The sequence below is a fragment of the Trifolium pratense genome, linkage group LG5 (assembly GCF_020283565.1).
Source record: "Trifolium pratense cultivar HEN17-A07 linkage group LG5, ARS_RC_1.1, whole genome shotgun sequence".
In the NCBI taxonomy this organism is placed as follows: Eukaryota; Viridiplantae; Streptophyta; class Magnoliopsida; order Fabales; family Fabaceae; genus Trifolium; species Trifolium pratense.
Genome location: NC_060063.1, coordinates 43,098,252 through 43,123,333, shown reverse-complemented (window position 1 = coordinate 43,123,333; position 25,082 = coordinate 43,098,252). Strand labels below are relative to the sequence as shown.

At 35.8% G+C, this 25,082-nt stretch overlaps 2 protein-coding genes across 2 annotated transcripts; one reads left to right on the top strand and one right to left on the bottom strand.

Moving 5' to 3' along the window:
- Positions 1–2,099: 2,099 nt before the first annotated feature.
- LOC123883044 (microtubule-associated protein 70-2-like) lies at positions 2,100–8,818 on the top strand. Its single transcript, XM_045931738.1, has 11 exons — positions 2,100–2,690; positions 2,789–2,874; positions 5,411–5,476; positions 5,563–5,733; positions 5,854–6,024; positions 6,125–6,280; positions 6,398–6,544; positions 6,661–6,732; positions 6,813–7,328; positions 7,418–7,611; positions 8,303–8,818. Exons 1-11 carry the CDS (start codon positions 2,486–2,488, stop codon positions 8,340–8,342), a joined length of 1,824 nt encoding a protein of 607 aa, XP_045787694.1. The 5' UTR covers positions 2,100–2,485; the 3' UTR covers positions 8,343–8,818.
- Positions 8,819–16,137: 7,319 nt separating this feature from the next.
- LOC123886733 (bidirectional sugar transporter SWEET6b-like) lies at positions 16,138–18,768 on the bottom strand. Its single transcript, XM_045936024.1, has 6 exons — positions 18,729–18,768; positions 18,375–18,411; positions 17,535–17,751; positions 16,733–16,903; positions 16,486–16,626; positions 16,138–16,269 (listed from the first exon to the last, which is right to left on the bottom strand). The coding sequence occupies exons 1-6, from the start codon at positions 18,766–18,768 to the stop codon at positions 16,138–16,140; spliced, it is 738 nt and encodes a 245-aa protein (XP_045791980.1).
- Positions 18,769–25,082: the final 6,314 nt, after the last annotated feature.

The window sequence follows — 25,082 nt, the reverse complement described above, 5'->3', positions numbered from 1 at the left end:
GGGAGAGATCAAATTACACCGGTGTAACATTTGAGTAATGTTACACCGCTCAATAACGCTTCAACGAATACAAATTTTACAAAATCCACCGTTGAATTGAAAGTTTATATCATTTAGATCATCCATGTTCAATTTTACAAAAATCTAAAATCGTTTGATTTGTTATTGAGACCGATTAAGATTAATGTTTTATGTGTTTTTATTGAATACTGTTAAGCTTCTCAATAACATATCAAATGATTTTAGATTTTTATAGAATTGAAAATGAACGATCTATATGATATAAACTTTCAATCCAACGGTGAATTTTGTAAAATTTGTATTTGTTGAAGCGTTATTGAGCGGTATAACATTACTCAAATGTTACACCGGTGTAATTTGATGCCTCCCCTATCAAATCAAGTAGATCTTGACATAGAGAAATAATTTCTTCTATTAAAGACTAATTCTACCGTACCTGCTTGATGTTGGGTTATGTCTTGGAAAGTCGGGAGTAATATGGGGTAAGATTGGTGTTGCCTTTTTTAAAGCCCATATCCTAGGGAGTGTTATGTCGCTCCACTAAATAATTTTCGAAACAATGACATTGACTTTAGTTTTATCTGTGAGAAATAAAATTGTCTCTCCAGATTTGTCACATTTTGTTTTAAGGAAATTGGATATAGTAGAATTCATAATTTTATACCGAACTCTATAAACTAAAGTGATTGGAACATATTCTTCCTTTATGTCGTAACCATGAGTGGCGATGGAGTCCAATCGATTGTATGTGTAGATGAAAGGTCGCCATTAAGTGTTTCTAGGCCTGGTTGTAGTTTTGCTGGTTTTCTCTTTTTATCAGTGTTGAGGTGTGTTGGTGACTACCCCTGGGTGTTTTGCTGCAGCGGTTGGATTACTTCCCTAGCCTTTAGTCTCTTGTTAGTTCTATAACAGTGGTTATTCCCGTGTTAGTGTTGTAACAAATGCTTTTTTCTTGATGATGGTTTTCTGTATTGGATAAACTTTGTATTTAGATCCTTTTTGGATTTTTCTCCCAACAAACATGTCTTATGTTTGTTTATGGTAATCAATAAATTTTAGTTGTTCAAAAAAAAAAAAAACATGAAGTTTAACATTGAGGAATAAAATATCAAGGATATTTTTGTGATCCAAGATTATAGTTAAGTTTGGAAAACCATTAAAAAGATTGATCCATGACTAAGACTGGATTCTACCGTACGATTGTAGCTTATAAAAAAAAAATGAAAACGATTGTATCTTATATCTCTTAAACAGAGAAGTACTGCAACGTCAAGGGAACCCCTTGTAACATGCTTTAAAGCTATTTGTACACTACAGATATGCATATTATTGTATATGGGTATGTTTATGTTTATGATATATTATAAGAATCTCTCATTCAAACATTTATAATATTTTAACAAAAGATAAATTAAATGAGTTTCTAAACGCAAAAAAAAATTAAAAAATTTATATTTAATTTATTCTTTGTTAAAAAAATTAAATTTTGCAACAAAGATTTTAAATGATACACATAAGATAATCTAATAAACTAAAAATTGAGACGAAAAATATTAAAAGGAACAAAATTTATTAAATTTTTTTTATATATTAAAGTTGAAATGAAATTTAAATTAATTTAGGAAAATGGACAAATATTAAGGAGATAAATATGAAAATATTATATTGAAAGTTGTGTATTTAATTTTCTAAACATTAATTATTTGCGTCAAAAAAAATATTAATTATCTTATATCATTAAATGCTAAATTAAGGGCACATGTTTTTTTTTTTTTTTTTTTTATAAAAAAAACTTGATATCCGACCTTAGAATCGATTAATCCAAGGGAACCAATCTTATCCCACCATTAAGGGAACATGTTAACTTGACACTTATATATTTATAAGAAACAAAACCTTATCGTCACTAGATTTGATATAATTGTAAAAATTTGAGTAGTATACATCAAATCTCGTGAATTTAACTCAATTGTTAGAAGACATCACATTTTACATGTAGATGTTCAAAATCCAAACATGCCACTTATCCATGGTGAAAATTTCTAAACATTAGCAAGATTTGTTTAAGTAATCACTAGTAAACATTACCGCACCACACTCACTGTCAGAACAACCAAAACCTGCTTCACTCACTAACTTTTTCGTTAATTAATTCGTTAAATCTCACTCGTTTAAATCAGAATCTATACAAAACAAAACAAGCACCAGAGAGAGAAGAAGAGGAAGAAAAGAAGAAGAACAAAGAAGCAAACAAACAAAACGAAGAAGAAAGAAAAATCCAAAAGCATCTTATTCTCTCACTTTCTCTCTCTAAATCCACCATTTTCAACCTCACACTTTCTCTCTCTAAACTATACATATTCTCTATACAATCTCGATTTCATTTCTGTTCGTAATTCCAAATCTTATATCGCCAGCATTTGAATGTGAGCTAGAGAAGAGGAGATTTCGGTTTAGATCGGCGATGGCGGAAGTTTCCGGCGACGGAGGAGAAATGGCGACGCCGGCGCCACTTTCAGTTTCTGGATCGTTCAAGGAAGGGAAAACCTCGTCGCGAAGACGCGGCTCGGTTAGGCAACCGAGTATGGATACTGATGAGTTCATGAATCTGTTGCACGGTTCGGATCCAGTGAAAGTTGAGCTTAATCGTCTCGAGAATGAAGTTCGAGGTGCGAAAATGCTGCTCGATCCGAAGTGTTTTAGAGCTAATTTTTGTTTATGTTCTGAAATTGATGGCTTTGTGTTCATTGTTTCTGTGTTTGTGTAGATAAGGATAGGGAATTATCAGATGCACAAGCTGAGATCAAAGCGTTGAGACACTCCGAACGGCTCAGAGAAAAGGCGGTTGAAGAGGTTATAATTTTGGATTGAAGATTATAATTTATTCATTTCTTTTTTTAACTATGTCTTACATTAATTATTGATTAGTGATTAGTAATTTATATGTTGGGAGTTAGTATCAAATTGTTTTATTTCCTAATTGGATCATATTATATTAGCAAATTTGAGTATTTATGCATGGTAAGTGGTAGCTATGTTTGAACATTGAATTGATGTTGAACTTATAAAAATATTGAGTCTTCCCATTTATATGGGGTAAACCATCCAATTAGTCCTTGAATTTGTAGGGTGCTCTCAAATAGGTCCCTTGACTAAATTGATAGTAAGTGGATAAAGTTAGGGACCAAGTTGATGGTAAGTTATTAAAACATAGGGACTTAATCGATAGTAAGTGGCTAAATACAAGGACTAACTTGACAGATTAATAAAGTCAGGACCTTTTTGAGATATTTGCAAAGTCAGGGTCCTATTTGAGAGTGTCTTACAAAGTCAGGGACCAAATTGGTGGTTTACTCCATTTATGTGTCTAAGTACAGGGGAATCCATCGGCGAATAATCCCCTTTTGCTTTCACATTGATACTACTACCTTTCACATTTGTGCCGTGTAGTGTGTAGGAATTTCTCCAGCAATTTCTTTTTTGATTTTCCAAAGAAACCGTCTCAGTTAAATCTAGCATTCTGATTAAGTCATTGTGATATGCTCTTGTATTGCGTTGACGATGTGTGGAAACAAAATATTTCCCTATAACTATAGATATACACCAAGGATTAAATTTGTGCCCTTATGTCTTTGTTCTAGATGTGCTAATTGAATATATCTGAGTGGCAATGCCACAATGCATGCTTTTTTTTGGATGATATAGTCTTAGAGAGTTGAGGGAAGACATAAATAGAAAGTTTGAGACATGGAGAATAGCTCTGGAAGCACATGACTTTTGCTTAAGGGTTTTGTTTGGTAACCCAGTGGTAGGTCATCGCCACCTCGCTTGTAAGGCCCCTCCAACCGCAGATTTCTTGAAGCTCCAATTGTTAGCTTCAACCGAACATGCGGTCACACCGTGATTTATAAAATACCAAACACAGGCTAAGTAGAAGTAAAACGAAGTATATGGAATGCAAGTTTTGAGACAAAAATCCTACCTTAGAGGTGAGTATTGGAAAACATATCACATCACAAGTCCTTTGGTTGTCCATTATACAAAATGATGGGCAGATAAAAGTAGATGTAAAACATAGGATCTAAGTAGGGTTGATGAAATGAAGGAATGCCTTGAGGTTGAGGGTGATTTGTGATAGAAAAGTACTCCTCAGGCCTAAAAGAAATTTTTACCACTGAACTATAAAACTTTCAATGTTATATGGAATTGAACGTTGGGCATTAAAGAGTCAACAAGAGTGTAAGTTCTGTGTTGCAGATGTGAGAATCTTATAATAGGTGAGGGGTTACTAACCCCTCACCCATTAGGGTTACACAAGACAAATAATTATGATTGAAATCATTAGAGAGAAAGTTGGGACATCTCCTACTGTAGACAAGGTGATAGTCTCTCATCTCAAGTAGTTTTAGCTTGTGGATAGTGGAGACCAGTAAAACCCCATTGTGGAGGGTATACTGAGCAGAGGATAGTCCAATTTAGAGATAGAGGAAAACCATGAAAAACTATACTCTAAGTCTAAACCAGTATGAGAGGTTTAGATTTAAATGATCCATCACTGAACTTGATTCATGGCTGGACATTTTGGTGTTATGTTTGATCGATGTAGTTGTTTCCATATTGCAGGAAAGGAGTTTAACGGATGTTGTATTTTACCCTACTAAATTTCTATATTCCTTAGTTTAGTTTTCATCACTTTTCCAGGACAACTCACCCTTGTCCTATTTTTTGTTCTCCCTTGTTTTTATGGCATCCTGTATGTACACTATTAATTCTACATTTTTGTTGATTTATTCATAATATCAATTTTTCTTTTAATGGTTTTGTTGTCTACAATAGATGATGTTACGGGTCTAACAGTTTTGTTGTCTGATGTGATTACTTTATAGTGTTTTGCAGGATACAATAAATTTATTTTGCTCCACTGAATTGTGATTCCTTTGTTTTGGTCTATTTTTATCAGTTCCTCTATCCACATTCTATTGTCCTTTTTTTACTATAGTTCTTCTATAGTATAGTAATTATGTATTCACTGTTGGTGATTTTTTAGTGGGTTTTGCATTTAATATTATTGTTATGATGATTTGCTTTTCTTTTAAGTTTAATCATTCTTCACATTGTTGTATATATGGTTATTCCTTGACACTGAAGCTTTTAGTTGTTCATATTTGTTATGCTAGTTTTACATTTTCTTCCTATTGTTTTGTTGCATGCTTTATGGCAACTTGAATCATTCTTCACATTGTTTTATATATGTGGTAGTCACTTGACATTGAAACTTTTACCTGTTCATGTTTATTATTGAGTTTTACATTTTCTTCATATTGTTTTGTTACGTGCTTCATGGCAACTTGAAATTTAACTCGCCTTTCTTCTTTTTGCTTTATTTCAGTTGACCGAAGAACTGTCAAAGGTTGATGGCAAGCTAAAATTAACAGAGTCTCTTCTAGAAAGCAAAGTATTACTTAGATCCTTTATCAGCTTTAGTAATGATTTGGTTTCCCAGGTTCAATTATAAACTAACTAAATTGAATATTCTGGCAGAATCTTGAAATAAAGAAAATCAACGATGAAAAGAAAGCAGCAATGGCAGCTCAGTTTGCTGCTGAAGCTACTCTCCGAAGGGTACATGCTGCTCAGAAAGACGATGACATGCCCCCAATAGAAGCAATTCTGGCTCCTTTGGAGGCTGAACTAAAGCTTGCTCGGCAAGAGGTATTCCCTTGTGCCTGGAGTTCATGTTGTAATCCCTAAGAGAAATAATTAATGGAGGGACTGAATCTGTCTTTTAATTAATGATTTTTGGCTTAATTTCCTTCCATATATTTCTTACAGATTGCTAAATTACAAGATGATAACAAAGCCTTAGACCGTCTTACCAAATCCAAGGAAGCGGCACTACTTGAAGCTGAAAAGACTGTTCAGATTGCCTTGGTTAAGGCCTCCATGGTGGATGATCTCCAAAACAAAAATCAAGAGCTAATGAAACAGATTGAGATTTGCCAGGTATCCCAATCTTGTATGATTTTTTTTTTTTCTTTTACCAGCACTCTACCACCTTAAATATGTAACTTTTAACTTCTTGTTTCATCACCACTTCTCCCAGGAAGAAAATAAAATATTGGACAGAATGCATAGACTAAAGGTGGCAGAGGTTGAAAAGCTCACCCAAACTGTAAGGGAGCTAGAAGAGGCAGTCCTTGCAGGTGGTGCTGCTGCTAATGCAGTTAGAGATTATCAGAGGAAAGTTCAAGAAATGAATGTAATGTGTTAAAGTCTTCAGCTATTTGAATCTCCCAGTTGATTTATTGATTATATCAAATCTAGTTAATTTTATATATTAGATTTATGTTAACATTGTTTTTTGACATTTCTTTAGGAAGAACGAAAAACTCTTGATCGGGAGTTGGCCCGTGCCAAGGTAACAGCAAACAGAGTAGCTGTGGTGGTTGCAAATGAATGGAAAGATTCTAATGATAAAGTGATGCCTGTCAAACAATGGCTTGAAGAACGTCGATTCTTGCAGGTAATATTGTTTTCTGATGCCTGCTTTTTAATTTGTCTTTAGTGGTTGAGCTTTTGTTACTCTCCTTTCTTCCTCTCTTTTCTTATTTTATATAAACTTTCCTGCATTCTTTATAGGGAGAAATGCAGCAACTTCGTGACAAACTTGCTATAGTTGAGCGCACAGCAAAGTCTGAAGCACAGTTGAAAGTAATAATCTGGTTCATATTTATTTTCATAGGAGATTAGTTCTTAAATTATTTAAGTTATACTTATTTTTAATTTTTCAGGAAAAATATCAATTACGGCTTAAAGTGCTAGAGGAGAGTTTGAGGGGGAATTCTAACGGCGGTAATCGCAGCATGCCAGAGGGCAGAAGTGTGAGCAATTCTCGTCGGCAATCTCTAGGCGGAGCTGATAATTTCTCAAAACCAACCTCTAACGGGTTTTTGCATAGGAGGTTACCATCCTTTCAATTAAGGTCATCCATATCATCTAGTACAGTATTGAAGAATGCCAAAGGAACATCTAAATCTTTTGATGGCGGCACAAGGTCACTGGAGAGGAGTAAAATGCAGCTGAATGGAGCACCTCAAAGTTATTCATTTAATCAATCTCTTGAAGAAACCAAAGAGAGAGAAGCAGATGTTAACTTAGATGATAAGGCAAATGACTTTTCAACAGGGGATACAGAGGATAGTGTTCCGGGTATTTTATATGAACTCCTGCAAAAAGAGGTCATGGCCCTGAGGAAATCTAGTCATGAGAAAGATCAAAGCCTAAAAGATAAAGACGATGCTATTGAGGTTAGCATTTTGTTTATTATTGTTTTTGGATGTTAAACATTGTCAAATTAATCTTTAGCTAATTATTTCCAATGTTAATGATCTGTCAGATGTTGGCAAGGAAGGTAGATACATTAACCAAAGCCATGGAAGTTGAGGCAAAGAAGATGAGAAGGGAAGTAGCTAACATGGAAAAGGAGGTAGCTGCTATGCGTGTGGAGAAAGAACAAGACAACAGAGCAAAGCGGTTCAGCAATATAAAGGGCCCTGTAAACAGTGCTCAGAATCAGCTAATTTCTGGAAGGTAATTATTTTTCTTTTTCGGCCTCCTTTTTACTTACATATGTATTTATTGGCATATTTCTCATTTTGCTTGCTTTTATCTGTAACTGGTCTGAGGCCGGGAGTTTTAATCTTCGTGTATATTAATTCTGTTCCTTGTTTTACCTGCTACTTTCATCTGTGTATTAGTCCCCAGGATGTGTTTTTGTTTAATGTTACTACCTCATAGACCATGGTGTTTCTTTTTCTTTCATGGGGATCTAATTTTGGTGATTAATGTTGAATGGAAATTAATGTTTGATTGGGAAAGTCCTTTGAAAATGCACCAAATTTGTGTACTGTGCACAGTGCTGTCGCCATTAACATTAAAATTGCATGCAAATCAACCTGGTTTTAGTCAAAAAGAAAAAAAAAAAACAAACTCAGTTCACATTTTCCTGGCATATTGGATAATCTACTTAATCTGAATAATGATACTAGTGTTTCTATATTGTCTTGTAATGTTTAGTTACTGTTTTCTACACTCATACTGAACCTGGTATTTCCATGGTGGATTCTTTTATTTAATTGGCTTTTTAAATTAGAACCTATCTCAATAAAGACATGAATTAATAATATATAATGCCTTTTCCTTTCTTTGGTCTCTGCTCTCAGTTTTTCTGATTTCCCACACCTAACTGTGACAACTAATAGAGCCTTTCTCATTTACACAGAAGTGTGACACGTGGAGGATTAACACGCAGCACCCAATAACATAAAGTTTATTACAGTGGCACTTGGTGATATTGAGTAAACTTTCATAGGCATCATTCTTCTGCCCTACTCTGTATTCTTCTGCTTTTTGTGTCCACTCGATTATAAGATTGTAACTGGCATACCGAAGACGAGTTTCTGATGCTAGCCATGGTGTGAGGATAAGAAAATGAAAATGAATTCAGGAATCGGTATGCATCTGACGTAGAGAGATCGGCTAAGAAGGAAGGCGATAGAAGACAATTAACTTGGTTAACATTTCAGCTTTTCTTTTGAGTGGTTGTGTGTCTGTATAGTAACATTCCCTCTTCTTTACACTCCTTGCGGTTTATATTTGCAATTCGCAAATAGTGTGATTGTGTTGGTTCAGGTTTCATAATATCTTTGTAATCAGTATCAGATCTAAGATTATTTGGTTGTGTTGTAAGTTCATAGTTTCAAGTTTATTATTATAAATTTATTTATTTTTGATTGAAGCATGTACCTGCTTATGTTATGTAGAACCTATAAAGTATCACCGAAGTTGAAGAAAAATTTAGTTCCTCTCTCAAGTTTCAGAATTCGTTTCCTCTTCGCCATGCATAGCCCTTCATAAAGCCCTCACAGCTCCACCACGTATATGCATTAGTGTTGCCAAAATATTTCAAAATCCTTCAACCCAGCGACCTCGACCATTGTTGAGAATATAACAAGTGTGAGTTTGTGAAAATAGTCTCACATTGGATAGGAATGTGGTGACCAAGTGGTGTGTCTCCCACAAAGGTGTGTTGTTCAAAAGAACAAGTGTAACAAAAGTGAATGTTCCTCGCTTGACCGTCCCCTGATTGTTGCGCCAACAACCATCATGTAATAATTTATAGGCTTAATTAGTAAAATAGTCTCTTAAAGGCATTTTTGGTTTCACATTGGCCCCTTAAAAAAAAGATCCGAATAGGTCCCTTAAAGATATATCTGTTAATCAGTTAACGGAGATGTCTTTAAAGGACCTATTCCAACATTTTTTTTTTCTTTAGGGACCTATTCGGTCATTTTTTTCTTTAAGGGACCAATGTGAAACAAAAAATGTCTTTAAGAGACCATTTTACTAATTAAGCATAATTTATAACTAAAACTAAATTTTTGACTTTATTTTATATTGTTACAAAAATGATTTGTTATATAAGCACTTATATCTATACTATATATATATATAAAGAGGATCCATGAGTTTTTGTGTGGACTTTTCATAATACCAAGTTACCAACACTACTCTTGATTTTTTTTTAATAGCAAAAAAAATCTTTTTTTAACAAACTCACTATAACATAAAACACATCTTTTTTTAGTAGTAAAAATCTTTTATTAACAAACTCGCTATAACATAAGTCATATTTTTTTTGGACACATAAGTTAGACACAGGCAGGTGCGAAACGCGCCTGCCTGGCTTGCTAGTAATAAGTAATTATGTTACAAGTATATTGACCGTCAAAAAAAATGTTACAAGTATATTGATTCAAAAAAAAAAAGTGAAAAAAGTCCCGTAAAAAAAGTTACAAAAATAAAATAAAATAAAACTGTTTTTTTTTTTTTTTTTTTATGGTTAATCATCTACAAATCGATGGAGCTGGAAAAGAAAAATACTATAAACAACTACTATAATCAGATCAGACTGCAATTACAGCTGGATTTAGAACATGATTAGAATCAGCATCAACATTATTTTCCACTATAATAGATCTCAGCCATCTATTTATGATCGGACGGCTTATATTATATTTTCAAAAAATCAGTACTAAATGATCTCTACCCTTGATTCAAGATTTGACGGCTGAAAATCATCAGAGCAGCATGCATGTAGTAACTGTGTGCAATCCTTTTCCCCCCTTCAAACAAGTGATTAAGTCGAGATTTACTTGATGAATAAAATAATTTTCTATATTGTCTTTATTTTATTTTTGACCAAGGGATAAGTAAAGTTTGGCGAAGAACTGGCTCCATCAAACTCAGACTCTCTCAAATAATTTGTATTAAGAGAAGTTCGTTAACTATTTTGAATACAATATCTTAATGTCTTAGTTATTTTATTGTCTTTATTAACCATTAGAGTATTAGTTATTGTTGTAAATGCATGAAATAAAATAATAGTTTTAACCGTAAAAAAAAAAAAGATGTATAATAGTTTGAAAATGATTTATACACATTGTTTGTTTGGGACCAAATTGGAGGAAAGTTTAATGTCGAGTCAAAAAAATAATCGATACTTAATGAGTTAATGTAAACTTTTATTTTCTAAAATGAAAGTTAAAATGAAATTAATATATAGAAAGAGTTTAAAGATGGTAAGCAAAGGAGCATGACCAAATTCTATCAGGATTAAGACGCACGTGTGAAACGTGCTCCTCCACCGAGGACGCATATTCCTCAAAGCTTATCCCTTATTCCTAATAAGCGGAACAACTTAGCCCAGGATGAGGACCACGAACGACCTCTCCCTCCATCCAAGGAGAAGTTCTGGCAGTCATCCTTAGTGGGCTGCTTAACACGACCCATTAAGGAGACGTTTGACCCAACGCTGGAGGCTCTATATAAACCCTCCTCATCAGGAGGGTCAAATATTCAATTCATTCTACTCTTTGAAGTATCGGAGTGCCTGCATGTACAAACCCCCCCTCCGTGGACTACTCAACTACGAACGTATTGCTGGCCATCTCAATATCTGATCTCCAGGTATGATAAAAATGTAATTTTATATTTAATTTAGAGTTTATTGGATATGATATTATGTTAGTGTAAAAAATTTTGACACTAACATCCAATAAAAATCAAGCATTTTGCCTTCTATTTTCTCTTTCATTTGTAATATTGTAGCAGGTTTATTTGATATGATATTCATGTGTTTATTTGTTTCAGGTTGAAGAATTAGTTCTATATAGTGAAGGTTCAATCAATGTCGACTTTGGTGTCATCAACGCTACGGATTCGGAGGCATGAACATTCCAGACACTTCAATATTGTCATATTTAAATTTGTAGGCTTATGCAATTTGCCGTTTTATGCTATTAACATGTATATTATATAGAGGAATTGGTTTGTAAATTTCATTGATAAAATTGATAGTAGTTTACAGTGATATATATACAAGTGAACAACCCTAATATGTAGTGAATCAAGCTACCAAATCTCCTAATAATTCTCAACTAATCAGAATTGGAAATAACATATTTACACGGCTAAATAATTAAAGGAATTGAAAACTAATTATTATTATTGATATCCTCCCGCAAGTTGTATAATCTGGATGAGAGATGCAACTTGGACAGTAGCGATTCGAACCGAGGGCGAAGCAGAGGCTTTGTTAGAATATCAGCAAGTTGATCATCGGTAGACACAAAAGACACTCGAAACTTGCCATGTTGAACATGTTCTCGGACAAAATGGTAGGCTAAGGCTATATGTTTCATCCGAGAGTGGAAGATAGGATTAGCACTGAGATTTGTGGCACCAAGATTGTCACAATATATGACCGGATTAGCAGTGGGCATGTGACCAAGTTCTGTGAACAAGGAAAACACCCATAATAGTTCACTAGCCGTGTCAGCCAAGGCTTTGTATTCTGCTTCAGTTGATGATCGAGCAACAGAACGTTGTTTGCGGGAGCTCCAGGAGATGGGAGTGTTACCGAGATACAACAAGTAGCCAGTGGTTGAAACATAATCATCCTTGTCACCAGCCCAATCAGCATCCGAGTAGGCATGAAAGGTCAAAGGAGCAGTCGCCGAGATGAAGACTCCTTTGTCACAAGAGCCCGCCAAATATCGGAGCACTCGTTTGAGTGCAGACCAATGCGCCGTTCTCGGGTTTTGCATGAACTGTGCGAGTTTGTTGGTGCTGAAGGCGATGTCTGGACGTGTAAGACTTAAGTATTGAAAACTTCCAACAAGTGTGCGGTACTCAGTTGGAGAGGGTAGGAGATTACCAGAATCCTTGAGTAATTGAACACTCGCTAACAAGGGAGTGGATGCTGGTTTTGTATTTGCCATGCCTGATTTATGTAGCAGATCAATGATGTATTTCCTTTGTGAAAGAAACATTCCTGCAGCGGAAGGAATTACTTCGACACCCAAGAAATAACTGAGACATCCAAGGTCTTTTAACGAAAACCGAGCAGCAAGTGTGGCAATGAGTTTGTACAGCTCTGCAGATGAATTTCCAGTGATAATTATATCATCAACATATACTAGTAAGTAAAGTGTAACCTCCGATTTTTGGTAGATGAAAAGAGATGCATCTGCAGTGGAATTGACAAAACCAAGGGAGAGCAGGAATACGCGAAGCTCCGTATACCAGGCACGGGGTGCTTGCTTCAGCCCATAAAGTGCCTTTTTGAGGCGACAAACATGATCAGGGAAGTTTTTGTCGACATAACCAGGTGGTTGTATCATGAAGACTTCCTCCTTAAGCGTCCCTTGAAGAAATGCATTGTTGACATCAAGCTGACGTATGGGCCACCCTTGACGAACTGCAAGAGTTAGGACAATGCGAATGGTCACCGGTTTAACAACGGGGCTAAAAGTTTCTGTATAGTCGCAACCAGGGCGTTGGTGAAACCCTTTTGCGACTAACCGAGCCTTGTAACGATCAATTGATCCGTCCAGATTACGTTTGATTCTAAATACCCATTTGCAGCCAACCAAGTTTTGATCAGAAGACCGACTGACAAGATCCCAAGTGTTGTTGTGGTGTAAGGCATCAAATTCGGCTTGCATGGCTGAGCGCCATGCAGGGTCGCGAAGGGCCTGGGTGATGGTGTTGGGTTCGATGGGAGAGGAGGCTTGGATATGGAGATTAAGCTTTTGGATGGGTTTGATAATGTTGTTTTTAGACCGAGTGATGATCCCACCTCCATTTGGGTTGACAATGGTTTGGGGTGGTGGGGCAGAGAGTTGTGGGGATGATTGTGAGTTTGTAGTAGGAGATTGAGTGAGGTTTGTGGTTTCGGTGGAGGACTGTGCCATATATGGGGAGTTGGTGATGGATGGGGAGGAAGGGGCAGGAGATGAATCTTCCGGTGGGTTCGGTGTGGTACTCACCATGGGTGAGTTCATGGGTTGTAAGATGGAGAGTTGAAGTGGGCCTGTTTGTTGCTCCGGACTTGGACTAGCGTGAGTTACTAGGGAGTTGAACGGGAATTCAGATTCAACGAATTTCACATGACGAGAGGTGTAAATCCTTCCTGTTGTGGGATCGAGACACAAATATGCATGTTGATCAGCCGAGTAACCTACAAAAACACACATAGCAGACTTTGGTGCAAGTTTATGGTTAGCATATGGTTTAATCCAAGGAAAACACAAACATCCAAAACACTTTAACTTATGATAATCCGGACTAATGTTGAGCAATTTGGAATAGGGTGATTGGTACCCAAGAATTGGAGTTGGGAGGCGATTTATGAGATAAGCGGCGGTGGTCATGGCATGAGGCCAATAGGTGAGGGGCAATCCTGAGTGATGGAGAAGAGAGAGACCGGTTTCGGCAATGTGACGATTCTGGCGTTCTGAAATTCCATTGTGTTCAGGTGTATGAGGTGGCGTTGTATGATGACTTATACCATGATTTAGTAAAAAAGGGCGAAGACCAATATATTCGCCACCATTATCTGTGTACAAAATTTTTATTTTGTGATGAAAGAAATTTTCAACGAGCGATTTAAATTTGGGAAATATAGTTTGCACATCAGATTTACGTTTCATTGGATAAAGCCAAATATAGCGAGTAAAATGGTCAACAAACATGCAATAATAGCGAAGACCATCAATTGACAAAATAGGAGAAGTCCATACATCAGAGAAAATTATTTCTAATGGATAACAAGATTTAAGATTGGATTCATGGAATAGAAGTTTATGACTTTTGCTAATTTGATTGCTGAAATTTATTTGAGCCTAAGGAAAAATGTTGCTGAACAAATTTGAAAATAGAAGATGAAGGGTGCCCAAGCCTATGATGCCATGATGCAGATGATTCTGTTTGAACCGTGTGGACGGAGGGTGAGGTGGCGGGCCAGAGATAGAGTCCATCCACACATGAGCCTTTATGGGTTGTGTGACCCGTCTGCAAGTCCTTCACATAAAAAGAGTTTGGCAAGAAAACAACAGCAGAGTTAGTTTGTTGGGTAAGTTTAGAGACAGAGATGATTTTTTGTTTCATGGAAGGAACACACAAAGCATTAGACAAGGATAAATCATTAAATAAAAGTGTCCCAAAATGAGTGATGTTTAAACCTGAACCATTACCCATAAAAAGTGAGTCAGGACCAGTGTACGGATGATGAAGCGCCAGATTATCAAGATCATTGGTTACGTGATGTGTCGCTCCACTATCAACCAGAAAATCATGTTGCGATGACCCGGCAGTTGCAGTATTGACCTGAACCTGTCCAGTGTAAGCCCGAGAGTTGCGAGGTGGTGGTGGGACATTGGGATGTTGCTGCTGGAAGGTGCTGCACTGAGAGAGAACATGACCTTTGATGTTGCACCATTGACAGCGGCCAAGAAAAGGTTTGCGAGTGCCCGTGCGTTGAGTTGATTGTGTAGGGTATTGTCCAAACCGAGGTTTGTCATTGGAATTGGGTCGAGCCTGAGCATTCAAGGCTGTCAGCGGGGCAGGAGTCTGTCTTTGGGCAGCACCAATTGAAAGTTCCTGAATTAAAAGCCGTTCAAGGAGGTCATCAAAAGTGATTGGGGTGTCTCTTGCATTCACGCCATCAATGACTGCTCTGTAGCCGTCGTCGAGACCGTGTAAGACATAATCAGTCATGTCTTCAACAGAAACAGGAGAACCAAGTGATGCAAGGAGGTCTGCGGTTTGCTTTAGATGATGCATATAGGTAGTGATGGATTGGGTACCTTTGGAAGCCGTACGGAGACGCTCCTTTAACTGCTTGAGATGGCTGCGAGATGCTTTGGCATAGGTGTTTTTGAGAAGGATCCAGAGATCATGCGATGTCTTGGTTTGAGACACCAGGGAGGCCACTTCATTGGAGAGAGTGGTGAGGAGAGCACCATATATAAGGCGGTCCTGTCGACGGCAGGTTTGATAAGCAGGATTCTGAGTTGTTGCCGGAAGTGATGCAGCGGTGGGGTTTGTTTCCGACGGAGGCGTCGTCGAAGATGTTGGAGCGGTGAGGATCGTTTCTGACGGCGCAGGGAAATATCCATCTGGATATTTGAGGAGATTATAGCCATCAAGGAGAGCTTCAACTTGTTGTTTCCAATTAGGATAATTGTTGGGAAGAAGCTTGGTAACATTGGTGAAAGTGATGCAAGCAAGGGGTTTGGATGGCTCATGGGGGTTAGGAATAAAAGAGTTGTTGTCAGCCATGGAAGACAAGGGTGAGGAACGGCGTCCTTAATTGAAGAAATAAGGAATGGGTGGATCGTTGTAAATTTCATTGATAAAATTGATAGTAGTTTACAATGATATATATACAAGTGAACAACCCTAATATGTAGTGAATCAAGCTACCAAATCTCCTAATAATTCTCAACTAATCAGAATTGGAAATAACATATTTACACGGCTAAATAATTAAAGGAATTGAAAACTAATTATTATTATTGATATATTATGAGTTTGTTCGCAGATTTATCATTTTTGTTTTTAGCGATTTTAAATTTGTATTGCATCAATGTATTATCAATTCGAATGAATGAATATCTTTATTTGAGTAAAAAAACTTCATAAACAATGGAATTATGGTTAATCATCTACAAATTCGATGGAGCTGGAAAAAAAATATAAACAAGTGTCAGATCAGACTGCAACCACAACTGGATTTAGAACAAGCTCAGCATCATCATCAACATTATTTTCTCCCATGCACCAATAATAAGCATATAGTATGAGTTGAACAAGTCCAGATATTGCTCCAATGCTGGTGCTAATCTGTAAAAATGTACAAAGATACATTCATTAATTAAGAATGAGATAGTTAAACTCAAAAATCTTTAGTATATCCAACTAATCTACAATTATTAACTCACAATAAAATTATTGAAATCTATATCTAAGATCATATATATATATATATATATAATTTATTCACTAAATCTAAAAAATGATTTGTTTTTTATAATAAGAACCGAAGAGAGAAATAATTACCATGACATAAATGCCGAAAGGGTGGGTGAGAGCGAAGGGGGTGATGAGAGCATTTATTGTCCAGACCAAACCATCAAGGAAGATGGCCAAAGAGAGGCAAAATGGCATATATTTCACACTATTGGTTTTTACAACCTTTGTCTGTTAATTATATGTAACAAAAAACCAAATTGAAATTAGTGAAAAAATTATAAAATGTGATTTTCATATTTAAATATAAATTAATGGGATAGAAGAAGTTACTTACCATAATGGTAAGAGGAGAGACATACATCAGTGCGTTGAAGATAGCACATAGAATACCAAGAATACCAACAACTGAAGACCTTTTGGTATTGTCATGTAGTGCCAACATTGTTATGAGAACAATGGCAGCAAAGAAAATGATCTCAATAAGAAGATAGAGAAGAAACTTCTTCTGAAATTAGGAAAAAATATTAGGTATGAGTAGAAGATTTGGAATGATTATATAACTCTTAAACATTCAACTATAGGTTTTGGTTGGGACTTTGAATTAATTAAATAATTAAAAATTATTAATTAATTAAAGTGACATAAATAGTTATTTTGTAATCATCCTAAATAGTATTTAAACTATGTGTGTTGAGGATTAAAATACATTGTGGGCTTAGGCCCTTTTGCATATAAAAAAAAATTAAAACACATTGAACTATTTGCCAAAAAAAAAACACATTGAACCAACATCTCATCAATATGTTAAGTAATTTAACGAAGAAAAAAAAAAGAATATTAAAATATAGAATATTAAGAATAAAATTATTTTTAAGATTATAATGTTGAACTCTTAGACAATGAGCTAACATCTCGTTGATTAATTAATTGTGTGATTTAAAGGAAAAAAAAGTAGAATATTCGAAAACTTAGATATATTTTACAACTAAATTTAAATTGTCTCAAGAGGTTATAAAATTAATCTCTTATTACCATCCTAATAAAATATGCAAGATTACATATATTTGATATTACAACTTAAATCAGCAAATTTTTATGGATCGGATAATCATGGTGAAAATATATTATATACATACCTTTCCTTTATTGTTGGCATAGACATAAAATATGGTAAGATAGACGAACTGAAAAACAAAGCCAGACCCATCTACGATAACAAAATAAATTCCGTGTGGTTGCACATAAGGCATTCCATAAAATACCCAAATAGCACAATTCAACAGAGTAACTAAGTATGGATCAGGCTTGAACTCCTCCACATCCTTCTTTTTTATAATTTTGTAGAAAGTTGGACTGCAATTCATACCAATTACCAATCAATATTAATGAGCACATTAGCATCATTTTTAAAATTAAAATAACCAATGCTAAAATAATATAAAATCTAAGTTTTGCGGCACAAAAATTCAAAGCTATAATTTAATCTTGATTTCTTTAAATGATACACACACTAAGTATCTATCTTGATTTTCACTTTCAAGATTTTAAATAGCAGTAGAAGTTGCAATCGTGTTAACAATTTTGCAAATGTTAAAGATTGTTGTCGTTGCGGTGTGAATTAATCACAAACATGCACAAATCTTATTAAAATTATTTGGGCTATCAATGTATAATAATTTAATTTCTAATTGTTTCTTCCTAATTTCATAATTTCATAACTGTAATTCTTTTTGAACTTATTTAATGAATTTGTTTTTCTAAAAACCAAATTAAACACTAATAAATTCATATTGTTGGCCGTAATGAAATTCATTACAAGTGGTGTGGTTGTTTATGTGATTTTAATTTGTTCACTCAGTTAAAACAATCAGAGGCAAATTAAATGGTAACGCGCATACTACTAATATTATTTTGTCCGGGCATTTTCATGCATACATAAAACAGAGTAACTAAATAGAGAAAGAGAGTTAAATTACGCTGGTGAGAAGAACAATACGAAGGAGATAACATTCCCTGCATTCAAAAATAAAGTGAAAATTATTTTCCATTCATGAATTGATTAACATAAAAAGTTTAAATTATGCTTCGTGCAAACTTTTTTTTGACGAAATTTCATGAGTTCAAATTAATTTTATCCATCATGCAAATGGATATTAGCACAAAAGTTAAAATTAACTTAAACTGAAAAACTTGTGAAACTAATCGAATTAACACAAATCAAACACATATTAATTAATGCAGTACAATACAAATTGAAACCAAACATATAAATCAAATTCATAATTGACATATGATTTTTCGATTGAAAAGGAAGAAAAAGAACAACAAACCTATAGCACCAACAGTATTAATTAATGAAGCGCTAGTCATTTTTGAAATTCTGGTACACAGTAGACAAGTGTTGTCCACGATGTGCCGACACTTGTCTCAACACTTGTCTTAGCAGTAAGAACAATAAAACAGAGCATTAAAAACATATACTGAAAAGCATAAACGACACACATAATTGTTAACCCAGTTCAGCCTAACAGCCTAATCTGGGGGATACCAATCCAGGAGGAAATTCACTATCAGCAGTATTAATTCGGAGCTAAACTCCCCCGTTTACAACTCCTCACTTAATCCCTACCCAATGACACTTCTACCTAGGAACTCCTAGATATGAGACCCCGTCTCACTCCCCTCAACCTTACAACCAGTAAGGATTTCAATAACAACATAATGGAGACACTCTCCTTGACAAAGATGAAGACACACTTCAATAACATCACCACCTAGCCAACGACTAAGTTCACAATTTGGAGTTGCTTAAAAGCTTCCTCCAATTACAATACTCAACTCATTACCTATAGGTTTCTGAGTGAGGACACGGTGACCATCTCACAATCCGAGTGGTTCACTTTACACCAACTCTCCTAGAGAGTGGCTTAAAGACACGAAACTCTTAAAAGACTACATCTTTGATATTCTATTTTAGCTTCAAGTTTCGGTTCATAATAAGGGTTAGCAGCACCCTTTATATAGCACAGCCTCGTGGGCTTTTCACCATGCTTCAGCTCCAAGAAATCTTCTAGATGCAAAATATATATTTTTACCAAATCTTTCTTTGCATCAAATATTCCTCCCATAAATATATTTGTTGTAAATATATTTTAAAATTAAATCTTCTAATCTTCTTGAAGCACAAAGATTTATTTGAAATAAATCTTTTATATTTTTGCAGCAATCTTCACAAGATATATTTTTGAAACAAATATTATATTTTCTAAAAATATAATTCCTTTAGAAAATAGAACTAGGGTTCAGCTGCCTTCTGAAACACATTGATCACGTGCGCCTTGTTGTATAAGAAACCACGAAATAATTCTTCAATCAAATCTTCGAAAGATTGAGTAGAAAATAAAAACGCTAGCTGGCGCGCGCAGAACAGAGTCAGGTGTTGTTCCAAAGTGTAACAACATTTGTCACAACACTTGGGGTCAGCACATTTGTCTCAACACTTGGGGTCAGCACATTTGTCTCAACACTTGGCTAAAATATGTTTTCGCAAAATGTAGCCAATATACAAAAACCCAACAATCTCCCCCTTTGGCAAATTTTGGCTAAAACAATATTAGACCAGTATATAGAGAGATACAGTATTACCTTTCCTTCGAGTCAACATGATCACACAACTAGGAAAGAAAGTAACACATAGTAAGACTACTTCCAAGAGAGGTAAGTAGCATCAGAGGCATGCAATAGCAGGAATAACCACATATAGCCTCACAGAGCAGATAGAGAGAAATAAACTCTCATAGTGGATTCAAAGATAGGAGAAATAAACTCCTATAATCAGAGTACATCCATTCAACAAAAGATCACCAGGGAAAAATAAATTCCCACAGACATAGAACTAGGAAAAATAAATTCCCAGCCACCAGAGAATAAAGCCAAGATGTCTCAGCATCTGGCATCACACTTGTCACTTATTCATACTACCACTCCCCCTGAATTTTTGCATGATGGAGCACAAGCATACAATGTAGTCAACCATAGGAACTACAACATCCTTGTAATAGCAGAAGCATTCAATCAGAGTGATTAACGCTTAATGGTTGTTGTAGACACACATGTGTGCATTCATAAATAAGCATGTACAAGTTACCCATATTTCTATGAATGTAACTAACTAAGTCACCCATATTGCTATGAATGTGACCTAAATCACCCATATTTCTATGACTGTGATCCTAAGCATAAAAGTCATCCATATTTCTATGATTATGACTAAGCACGATGAATCATCCATATTTCTATGACTATGATTATGATCATGCCCTATGCTACAAATTTAAATGCTTTTTGGAATTCTTGCAACACATCACACAGAGCTGAAGGTAACATTTACTCCACTCAGACATAGGCCTAGAAGATTAACACATCGCAGAAAGAACCGCAACAACATACACACCAGATGTCAGCACATCTGTCCACACATCACGCAGATACCAGATGTCAGCACATCTGTCCACACATCACGCAGATACCAGATGTAAGCACATCTGTCCACACAGATAGATACCAGATGTCACAGATCACTACTCCCCCTTTTTAGCCACAAATTCTGACAAATAAAGTCAGTGTGCATTAAACAAAAGAATAGAGGCAAAGAGGTACCATAGCAGTATCAGAAGTGCAAGTTACATAACAGAGAGAACTAAACTCTCACAAAAGAACCACATAGGGAGAAATAAACTCCCACATACTGAGAAAAATAAATTCTCACACATCAGATCAGGACGTCTAGATATCAGACATGACATCACACATCAGGAACATAACACTCCCACAACCATTAAACACACTATCAGAGCATAAGCTAGCAGAACACATTATCAAGCTAGCTACACACTACTACTCCTCCTGAATAGCATTTCTCCCCCTTAACACATGCATATATATATATATATATATATATATATATATATATATATATATATATATATATATATATATATATATATATATATATATATATATATATATATATATAACTCACACTCCCCCTCAATACGAGCATAGAAGCATAAGAACATCAATACAAGCATAGAAGCATAAGAACAGCAACTTCACCAAATGTAAGAACATCAGTCCACACATTTGTCCACACACACACTACTCCTCCTTTTTAGTCATAATTTTGACAAACATCATACATATCAGAACACAGAGTAGCAAAAACAGAAATATCCAGAGTGCAGATATTCCAGACCATAGGCACATACAGGTGCTAGAAATTCATGGCCTAGCCCACAAAAGATACGGAGAACAAAAGTAGTGGAAAGAGAACATGCGCGCTTTCACCCACAATACCATGACCAAACTCCAACAGTATAGCATGAAGATCATAAGTAACAAGGCATAAACCTATACTATCTTCATCACATCAACCACATAGTGCACAGAGCTACTACAACCAAACATAACACCATGGGATATAAATCAGAAATGGAGGAACCATATCATATCCACCACATCAAACTCCATAGTCAACACTCATAAAACAGACTTTTTCCCCTTGTTTCCACAACATGACAAGAGCATGAGAGAACATTGTTCAAAAATCCAGCTTCTCGTAGCATTATCTCCTTTAAAACACAAATTTCTATTTCTAGACGTTTTCTTCAAAATGAATGAAACATTCTCTAAGAGGACAGAAGAGATGTCAACTTTCTTCCTGTCAAGTGACATGATGCCCAGAACAACATCCTCAATATTTGTCTCATAGTCAACCACATTCTGGCATTTTGGTGACAGATGTTGTACACAATGTTGGAACACTTGAGATAACACGATGTTGAGACAGATGTTACAACATCTCGTACCAGAACAGACAAGTTATTCAACACAGATGAGTATTATTCAGTTCCAATCTCAAGAGACATATGCCAAAAGCATCTTCAACAATATATATATTGTCATCACATAAGAACATCAAACTAGAGGTTTCAGAAACAGGTCTGAAATAGTCACTTACCATAGTAGTAATCACCTTTGATCATCACATTATCGCATATGATCATAACACATCTGAACACATATAATACTTCTCAGCAGAATGCACATCCAAACAATCGTACCATGCTAGTTCTCTTTTTAGTCACACTTTGAGCAACAGCTTTAGTCAAGTGGAAGATCATCAAGATCAGTTTCTTCTACCACATTCAAAACATCAATACTCCAAACCACCATTAGTTGATCTTCAACCTCATTAGATTGAGGACTCTCAGAACCATATAAGCATCAGTTTGGGGGATTGCAGAACAGGTTTCAACAACACTAACGGGTTGGTCCAGGATGTTTCAACATCCGATATGACATTAGACTTATGTGAGGTTCCTTTGGGGGACTCAACGACAAATTTAGTGAGGGATGACAAAGTGTCAGAACCAACAACCTTGGAAGATGACATGTGCACAATTTCAACAACAATGTCATCAACAACAGCAACATTCATACTAGATCGACAGTTTGAGAGGTACATCTGACAGATGTTCCAACACTACCCACAACATTGGAACTGACAGAACCTTTAACATGAGTAATAAAATTTACCCAAGTAAATCTGGAGGAATCATCAACAACTACAAAGACATACTTCTTTCGACCAAGGTTGTCAACTTGCATAGGTTCATCAAATCAGCAATCATCTCTTTTCTTCTCATGAAGCCAGAATTTTCTTGCCAGATGTTGCAACATTATGTGGGACATTTGTCCCTTCAACTAGTCTATAGTGCAATGTGAGAGGAGATTCCCTCTTACAGACAACATCAGAGCTGATCAAAATTCTTGGATGCTGATCAAGAATAATACTACAAAATACATTGGAAATGTTGTTGGCATCTTCACATCCAAAGGCTTAGCATGCTTAGTAGTTTGAAAAATATAAGAGTCAAAATCCCATTTGGTCTTGGTACCAACAGTGTAGATAAGGTTACTCAAGCCTATAGCACTGTCAGAAAGCTCTACCTCAGCTTCAGGTTCTTCACTCCTGCCCAAAAACTTATTAATCACATCAGGTGAAAATTCAACACATCTACCCATGTCAAAAACCTTCATGAATTCTTTGCTCAAAGGATCATCACAGTCTTCAGTTTCCTGGCTTCAAGAGCTGTACTAGACTCAATCAAGTCAGTTATCATTTGCTGCCTAGTGAGAGCACCAGCTTTTGCTCGACAGATGTACCAACACCTGCTGCAACATTTGTCCCTGCAAGCAGCCTTTGCTCAATATTCAGCTTTCCTTTTCTTTTACAAGGGACATCAATGTCCACAAGAATATTTGGATGTTGGTCAAGAACAATACCACACAGTAAAGTAGGAAATGCTATGGGTAGTTGTAGAGCAAAAGATTTAGCATGTTCTAAAGTGGCATAAAAGACATAAGCACCATAATCAAACCTGGCCTTAGTTCCAACAACATAAATGAACCTAGCCAATTCTTTGGCTACATTACTGGAATGAGTGGTAGGAACCCAATTAACAACAACAATCTTATTCAGAACTGCATATAAAGGAGATAGTTGAGATGCAGAAAGTTTCATTTGACAAGGCCATTGCTTCAGCCTATTCCCAGTGATTGTTCTACAAATATTATCTGTGACTTCCAGCTCAGCTACTTCCTCATTACTTCTTCCCAAAAATTTGTTGATTATAGAGGGTGAGAAGTGAACACACCTTCCTCTCACAAAAACCTGCCTATACTCAGGGTTTTTAGGATCATCACAATTGTCACCAACATTCACTACAAATCCCCTTACCAGCTTATCAAAACAGTCACCTAGATCAGACACTGTTCTCATCAGACCTTCATTCCTTTCACACTTCTTCTGAATGTGTCACCAAATGTAGCTACACTTGTCTCCCTTTCAAAGTCTAATTTACTAGAAGGGGGTTCTTTCTTTTCAGACTCTTTTTCTTCTACCCAGTAACAGATACATTATTACTCTTTGTCCTTGGTGGACCATAAAAAGGTTTCTTCCCAACAAATCTTGTCACCTTTCATGATTTAGATTTCTGGACAAGTGTATTGACAGTTGTCACATTTTTACCAGCCCTACTTCTGATTCTTCCTACAACATTAGCACTAGGTGTCTTATCTAGTGACTTGTTACCAGCCACTATACAATGACAACATCAGGATCATCACCCACACTTTTGTCAACAGAAAGTTCTTTATCAGCAAACAAAGACCTAATACTCTCATCAGATTTAGAATAACTCATAACATTATTACCAGAGTTATTATCAGTCCTTACTACTACTGGAATTCTTTCTTGCTCAGTAGTATCCACCTGGTCAGGATTATCTTGATCATTCTTGCCTACACCAGTATCAGGTGCCACAAATGTATAAACATCTGGCACAACATTAGTCTCAAGAACAGTTTCCTTGATATACTCATCAATACAGTAACTATTGACCTTAGTAGAAGCATCAACAGCAGAATTAACATTTGCCGAAGAATTTAAATCATATTTCCCTTGATTAGCGTGCACCAGACAATGGAGAGAGAGAGATACAAGACATACCTTCTTTCACAAAAACACACACCAGAGGCATGCAGCGTAATTGGGTTCACCGAGCCCACATAGCACATTGACAGACAGATATAAATTCTCACAAAAGAACATATTAGATCGG

Excerpts from the sequence above, each read along its gene's own strand:
- LOC123883044 (XM_045931738.1), top strand. The coding sequence starts at position 2,486 with ATGGCGGAAGTTTCCGGCGACGGAGGAGAAATGGCGACGCCGGCGCCA. Across the intron at positions 2,875-5,410 it reads GAGAAAAGGCGGTTGAAGAG|TTGACCGAAGAACTGTCAAA; the intron begins GTTATAATTTTG and ends GCTTTATTTCAG. Across the intron at positions 6,025-6,124 it reads AACAGATTGAGATTTGCCAG|GAAGAAAATAAAATATTGGA; the intron begins GTATCCCAATCT and ends CACTTCTCCCAG.
- LOC123886733 (XM_045936024.1), bottom strand. The coding sequence starts at position 18,768 with ATGACTAGCGCTTCATTAATTAATACTGTTGGTGCTATAG. Across the intron at positions 17,752-18,374 it reads GTATTGTTCTTCTCACCAGC|TCCAACTTTCTACAAAATTA; the intron begins GTAATTTAACTC and ends TATGAATTGCAG. Across the intron at positions 16,270-16,485 it reads CTTTCGGCATTTATGTCATG|ATTAGCACCAGCATTGGAGC; the intron begins GTAATTATTTCT and ends ACATTTTTACAG.